General features: G+C 44.1%; 1 protein-coding gene and 1 non-coding gene across 2 annotated transcripts in view; both read right to left on the reverse strand.

Moving 5' to 3' along the window:
- ATP6V0A1 (ATPase H+ transporting V0 subunit a1) overlaps positions 1-7,570 on the reverse strand; it is a 67,233-nt gene that overhangs the window by 13,826 nt on the left and 45,837 nt on the right. The window contains exon 16 of the mRNA XM_037731655.1: positions 1,247-1,354. Coding sequence (XP_037587583.1) covers positions 1,247-1,354 — 108 coding nt within the window. The remainder of the gene's footprint in view (positions 1-1,246; positions 1,355-7,570) is intronic.
- Positions 1,831-1,937, reverse strand: LOC119468356. The gene has a single exon (XR_005197016.1). It is a non-coding gene; the product is annotated as a U6 spliceosomal RNA (small nuclear RNA).

Genomic DNA, 7,570 nt, shown 5'->3' on the forward strand with positions numbered 1-7,570 from the left:
ACAAAGTGAAGTCAGCAGGAATTTACAGCACTAAAATACGTTTTGTTGGTTTTTTCTGAGGTGGAGTCTCACTCTGTAGCCCAAACTGGAGTGCAATGGTACGATCTCGGCTGACTGCAACCTCTGCCTCCAGGGTCCAGGTTCAAGCAATTCTCCTACATCAGCCTCCCAAGTAGCTGAGATTACAGGCACGAGCCACCATGCCCAGCTAATTTTTCTGTTTTTTAGTAGAGACGGGAGATGTTGGCCAGTCCGGTCTTGAACTCTCCTGACCTCGTGATCTGCCCACCCAGGTCTCCCAAAGTGCTGGGATTACAGGCGTGAGCCACTGCGACCAGCCAAGATACATATTTTTTAAAGGCATCCCTAACCCTTGTGATTTCTTTTTATTTTCTTTTTTTTCTTTTTTTTAAATAAAGATGGGGTTTCACCATGATGGCCAGGCTGGTCTTGAACTCCTGACCTCTGGTGATCCACCCGCCTCGGCCTCCCAAAGTGCTAGGATTACAGGCGTGAGCCACCACGCCCAGCCTCTTAAAAAATTATATAGAGTGAAAGTGGTCAGACAGACTGAAAAGTCCAACTTGGGTCCTCAATTCCTATTACACTTGCTTTAAAAAGAACATAATGAGTAGATGAGCTTTAATAGCTGAGTGCAGAGGCTTTGTGCTACAAGGGGTCAGGCAAGGAGAGTAGGCTTGGAGGTGGTATCTTAAGAAAAAGTCTAGCTTGGCCTCATTCTCTCTCTCCCTGTAAAAGGTAGGCAAATGACACCAAAAAGGGTCAAAGTATCTGCAGCAAGAACACATCAGTGGGCTAGGACTTCAAAAGTACCAGTGATTACAGCTGGTCAGTAATGTACTAGAATGATCCTTGGAAGGATCAACAGATGAAGAAGCTGTGTTTAGTGACCTGTGTTTCAGGTCGTAAGAGCTGGGATGCTGAGGCCTGCTCTGCCTCACGCAAGAGAGCAGTCAGTAATGGAGACCTGCATACAGAGCACTGCAGGAAAAACCTGGAATTCAAGACAAGAGCAAAACTACTGCAGGCTCTGGGGGCAACAGCTGGAGCTTAGGGCAGGGCCCACTGTAAAAAGCTGTGGTGCCCTAAGAGGTCCAGAAGGCAGGATGGGTATTTATTAGTATTTTTATTTTTCAAGGAGAAGAGCAGAGTGAGGCTTCCTAGGTACACAAGACCAGGGCTGACCGAGGTGGAAGGAGAGGAAGCCCACACCACAGGATCTTACCTCGTCTGCGTCCTCTGAGTGGGTGGAGAGCTGGTCATGCTGAATAATCTCAGCATCCTCCTCTGTCGGTCCGTTGCCCACCCTGATCCCACCAAAGTTGAGAGTTCCCTACACAGATGAACAGAAAGAGTAGAATTTGCCTGGGCTTTAATATGACATTCTGTGAGGTGGGAAGGGCGATGGTTAGTAACACAAACCTTAGAAAAGCATATAGTCTAAGAACAAAAACAAAACCCACTGAATGAACAGCTAAGTAAAATCAAACAAGTGTTCCACCCCAACCACCACCTCCCCAGCCTCAGCCCAACCTACAATTACCACCTTACATTGCTTCAGAGGAAATATGCAGTTCTGTCTGCTATGCCAAGAGGCACTAGCCTCACCTCAGTCAACGCTAATTAAGAATCCTGCTTTAATGGAAACCTTGCTACGAACAGATTCTCATATAAAGTGCAGCTCTATCTGTAAAGCCTGCAAGGGCCTAGGCTTTCTGGAACTAAGTTAGACTTTCTAAGACGAAGGGAGGCCAAATGATGTGGTGACTGTACCCTAGTCTGATGAGTAGTTTTTTTTTTTTTTTTATTTAAAATATGGAACACTTCACGAATTTGTGTGTCATCCTTGTGCAGGGGCCATGCTAATCTTCTCTGTATTGTTCCAATTTTAGTATATGTGCTGCCGAAGCGAGCATGTCTGGTAAGTTTTTAACAGGAGTCTAAGAATTCCGGCAACCTCTTCCAGAAATGTACCATGTCTCTGCCCAGGAACAACAAAGACCGTCCAAGGTCACAGAAGAAAAAAAAGCTTAATGTACATTCACTTGTGGCTAGAAAGTACTGAGTTTTAAAAAAGGAGGGGGCTCTTTTCCTTCAGTCCAGGGCTCTGGAATGTTAAAATGATGATTCCACAGGCATGTGGGCAGATCCTGATGGGGCATTTGCTTCTTCTGAGTTCACAGGTACAGTCTTTTTTTTTTTTTTTTTGAGACGGAGTTTCACTCTTGTTACCCAGGCTGGAGTGCAATGGCGCGATCTTGGCTCACCGCAACCTCCGCCTCCTGGGTTCAGGCAATTCTCCTGCCTCAGCCTCCTGAGTAGCTGGGATTACAGGCACGCGCCACCATGCCCAGCCCAGCTAATGTTTCGTATTTTTAGTAGAGACGGGGTTTCACCATGTTGACCAGGATGGTCTCGATCTCTTGACCTTGTGATCCACCCGCCTCGGCCTCCCAAAGTGCTGGGATTACAGGCTTGAGCCACCGCGCCCGGCAGGTACAGTCTTTAGTAGAGTCTCCAAAAGTAGAATTTTAAAGTCAACTTGTTTTAAAAAATCTTGAGTTTTTCCAAACCCAAGGCAAAAAAGACTCTTTAGGAACAAAAACCAAGGAGAAATGGGTTAAGTCTCACAGATCCCAATTAGTGCTAATCTACCATGGCATGAAAAGGAATTTCAACAGCAGCCCCCAGAATCACTTCATATGGTTTCTATCCAGAGAGCCAAATAAGGCAAGGGCTCGAGGGCAGCTCTCCTGCAACCTGGCCTTCAGGCAGCAGTACGAGGGGTGAGCAGGAGGACTGTGCAGCTGCCCTGCGCTCCTCATCCTTAGCTCCACCTTCTGGTGTGCACTTTTTGCCACAGCTCTCATCACAGTGTAATGCCCAGCTCAGACCTGTGTTTGTACAGATCCTCCCTCCTCCTCTAGCAGTGGTTCTTACACGCTGGTCAGAGAACCAGCTGCATCGGAATCACACCAAAAGCTGCATTTTAAATAGAATCCTCAAATACTACTCCCAGAAATTATAAATTTAATAGCTGGGATAGAACCAGCTGCATTAGAATCACACCAAAAGCTGCATGTTAAATAGAAATCCTCAAACACTACTCCCAGAAATTGGGGTGGGGCCCAACAAATCTGTATTTTAAAAATATTTTCCCAAGTACAAATTGTATCATCATCGTGAAGGGTTTATCAAAATTTAAAATGCATGAACACTTTGAGATTCAGCAATCCCACTACTGGAACAGATAGGCTTGCAAAACTTTGGTAAGATATATGGACAAGGGGCTGGGCATGGCGGCTTACGCTTGTTATCCCAGCATTTTGGGAGGCTGAGTCAGGTGAATCACCTGAGGTCAAAAGTTCATGACCAGCCTGGCCAACATGGCAAAACCCGGTCTCTACTAAAAATACAAAAATTAGAGCTGGGCGGGGTGGCTCACGCCTGTAATCCCAGCACTTTGGGAGGCCGAGGTGGGTGGATCACATGGTCAGGAGTTCGAGACCAGCCTGGCCAAATGGTGAAACCTTGACTCTACTAAAAATACAAAAATTAGCCGGGCGTGATGGCAGGTGCCTGTAGTCCCAGCTACTAGGGAGACTGAGGCAGGAGAATCACTTGAACCCGGGAATCGGAGGTTGCAGTGAGCCGAGATCACACCACTACACTCCCGTCTGGACAACAAGAGCGAAACTCTATCTCAAAAAAAAAAAAAAATTAGTCAGGTGTGGTGGTGGGCGCCTGTAATCCCAGCTACTCTGGAGGCTGAGGCAGGAGAATCACTGAAACCCAGAGGTGGAGGTTGCAGTGAGCTGAGATTGCACCACCGTACTCCAGCTTGGGAGACAGAGACTCTGTCTCAAAAAAGAAAAAGGACAAGGATATTCCCTGCACTGTTGTTTGTGACAGCGAAGAATTGGGAACAACCAACACATCCATCAAAGAGAGATGACTTTGGCATATCCAATGGAATAGCCTATGGAATACTAGGCTACTATATAAAAGAGTGATTATTGCTGTGAAACAATCTTCAAGATACACTAATTTTTAAAGAATGTAATGGAGAGGCAGAAGAGTGCCAGAGTTTAAAACACAATTCATCATGTGTCTTTCTGTACAAGCATAGAGCGCACACACGCCTATCAATAGAAGATAGGCAGGTATCTGTCAAGAGGGAAGCCCCATACCTGTTAACAATGCCCCCTGGAGAGGATGTAGGGGCAGGAGGTTTTCTTCCTAGTTAGCACTATACGCACTTTCTAGCCAAGGGCTCCTATTTCTTTCTTTCTTTCTCTTTCTTTTCTTTCTTTCCTTTCTTTTCTTTCTTTCTTTCTTTCTTTCTTTCTTTCTTTCTTTCTTTCTTTCTTTCTTTCTTTCCTTCCCTCCATTCATTCATTTATTTATTTATTTATTTATTTATTTATTTATTTATTTATTTATTTATTTATTTATATGTCAGTAGGGGATTGTCAGGGCCATGAAATTATGGGCCAGTTTTACTTCTTCTTCCACTTACTTGTTTTAATACCCTAAGAAACAAATTCAAAGTCTGCCAGGTGACTCTGATGTGCAGTCAGACTCGTGAGCTACTGGAGCCTGGACACCTCCAGGCCATACACATATTCCACCTGGCAACCCTCTGAAGGTAGATGGAAAATGCAGCGAAGGGCACAGGACGGAACTCCTGCATATCCTGGGCTGGGTTATGGGATACAGGAGGAATGCTTCAAGGTTCAACTCTCCCAAAGTAGAAGGCCATTTCTGAAGCTTTCTCCAACTAGCAGATAAACTGAGGGGCAGACAGGTTAAATCTCCCAGTCACACACTAACAAGGATCCCTTCAGAACACAGGAATGAGAGTTACAGGAAGGGGGATGAGAGACACATGTTAGCAGAAAAAAGAAAATAAAAATTAAACTGTGATATTTCACTCACAGACAACCAAGGGGACAAAGAACAGAACAAAACCAGATCACTGGTCATATCCTCAGCCCTCTGGTGTCAAAAATCCAGAGTCCTTCTTGTAGAATGATCATCCTGATGCCTTCAGGCTGCTCTCCAGAAACAGATGTTTGGCTAAAGAATCAGTGGGATAAGAACACCATGAATGTGCAGATTTCCAGACAGGGAGCTTTTAACTTGGAATTTATCACAGAAGAGGTTGCCAGATTTAAATGCATTAAGATCTTCTCAGAAATACATCTTATGTAGGCTAAGACTAGCAGAAAGAAGAGTATGTGGAAAAGATGTCGACAATAGGTAGTATGAGTTCTAAAGATTTTAAAATTTCTCATAGGGAAGTCCCTACTTAAAAATATATTGTAAACAGCAAGATTAAAATTTTTTCTGACCCAAAATTTCATCCCTGTTAGACTAGTTCCAGAAGGATGACCATAAGAAGTTTTCCAAGTTTAAAATGATCAGAAACACTTAATGAAGGAAATGGTAATCCATCTAAATCTTTCATTTTATTTAAAGGAGCATATGCTGTTAGCACATAGGAGTAATAAGTAATCACTAATGGTGAGACTTTTACAGATTCATTCATAACTTATGATATTTGTGCATTATAAGATTTTGGTTAAAAGATGTTTTTAAGGACAAATATTCCAAGTGCTGTTACTGAATCTTGAATTAGTATCAGAAAAGGGAAGGATTATGACAGATCACTTTGATTATGACACCCGATGACAGTACACAGGACACATCAGAGAGTGGAGGTCTCACTGGGACAGCTGAGGACATGTGAGGTCTTCTGAGTCTCTCACAAAAAAGTAAACATGTATAAACTTTCACTTTTAAAAAAGAAGGTAAGTTACTACTAAAAAAGATCAAATGTCCAAGCATTACTCTAAAGTAGAACTCTGAAGTGTAGGAAAATCAATTCAAGAATCACAGAGATACTCTCCTTCTATGCGGAAAAATCATCCAATACATGGTCACAAAATACAGACATGAAAGTGGGTGAGTCCAAGAGCCGCCATCTTGGATTAAGATGATGAGACTCAGTGAGGGTACAACAGCCACTTTGTTCCCATGGACATGCCTGTACTTACATATTTGAATAGAAACTTGGTAGACCAATGCTAAAGATGATGCCAGAATCTATTCTTAAGAGGTGGAAATCTCTTCTGTCATCGTCTCAGTGAGTAACAAGGACATATTTCCCAAGAGCACACATGTCCCATGCTCTCAATATAGTTAAAAAGAATCCTGCTGTACTGTTTGCCACCTCTTTAAACGAAATGTGATGGTTTGTTGGTTTTAATTCACTCACTGTTGCAGCCGCTGCTGCCTCTAGTCCCTGTTGGCTCGGGGTTGGGCTGACTGGGGCCTCCACAGGTTGCCCTTCCTGATAGTGAATGGAAGAAAAGAGGAAGGGGAAAGAAAACAAAAGAGGGAGGGAGCAAAGGGGGAGACGAATGGAGGGTACATGGAAGGATGAAGATGGTCAGAAAAGGGAGAAGGAGGGTCTTGTAACTCAGCTGCTCTCCAACAGGAGTCATCATCTAACAGCCGTTTAAGATCATGCAACAAGATCATTTGGGTTTTCTCAGGCAGTGTAAAGTAAGTGTTACTAGACAGCCAGAAATCACGCATGATACTGAACATCTGGCAAATTTAACTCTGTGTGTGTGTGTGTGTGTGTGTGTGTGTGTGTAATTCATATACACACAGACATTAAGTAAACACATGTATGTATGCTGCTTTAAAAAAAAAAATCAACGGGCTTTAAATCAAACCTTTTTCCCTGATGTTTTGATCAATGAAAATAACACAGTCTCATTTGAAAAGAAAATGTCTCAGTGTCAGTCCTGTGGGTTGCCCAGGCAAACCACATGAGTGAGTTCACCTGTCTGCAGCTCTTGCAGCCTTGCTTGGCTTTGGCTGATGCTACATCTAGACAGGCCTACATTTTGCTGAGCACAGCATGAGCAAAGCATGACCAGGAAAGGTAAAAATGTGTGACTTCTCTCTGCCCCAGCTACTCAAAGCTGTATCCAGATATGTCTGAGCAGCAAATACGTTTCTCTGACTTGGCAGGCCCAGTGCTCGTGCTGGGACATAAGACAAATACGTTTTTTTGTTTGTTTTTGAGACAGAGACTCACTCTTGTCCCCCAGGCTGTAGTGCAGTGGGACAATCTCAGCTGACTGCAACCTCCGCCTCCCAGGTTCAAGTGATCCTTCCACTTCAGCCTCCCAAGTAGCTGGGACTACAGGTACAAGCCAGCATAAATGGCTAATTTTTGTATTTTTAGTAAAGACGGGGTTTCACCATGTTGACAAGGCTGGTCTCAAACTTCTGGCCTGAAGTGATCCACCCACTTCAGCCTCCTGAAGTGCTTTAAGTGCTGGGATTACAGGCATAAGCCACTGCACCCAGCCACAAATGCATTTTAAGAGTATACCAGATTTGGCCGGGCGCGGTGGCTCATGCCTATAATCCCAGCACTTTGGGAGGCCGAGACGGGTGGATCACGAGGTCAAGAGATCGAGACCATCCTGGTCAACATGGTGAAACCCCGTCTCTACTAAAAATACAA

Source organism: Cebus imitator, unplaced genomic scaffold, assembly GCF_001604975.1.
Source record: "Cebus imitator isolate Cc_AM_T3 unplaced genomic scaffold, Cebus_imitator-1.0 Scaffold415, whole genome shotgun sequence".
In the NCBI taxonomy this organism is placed as follows: Eukaryota; Metazoa; Chordata; class Mammalia; order Primates; family Cebidae; genus Cebus; species Cebus imitator.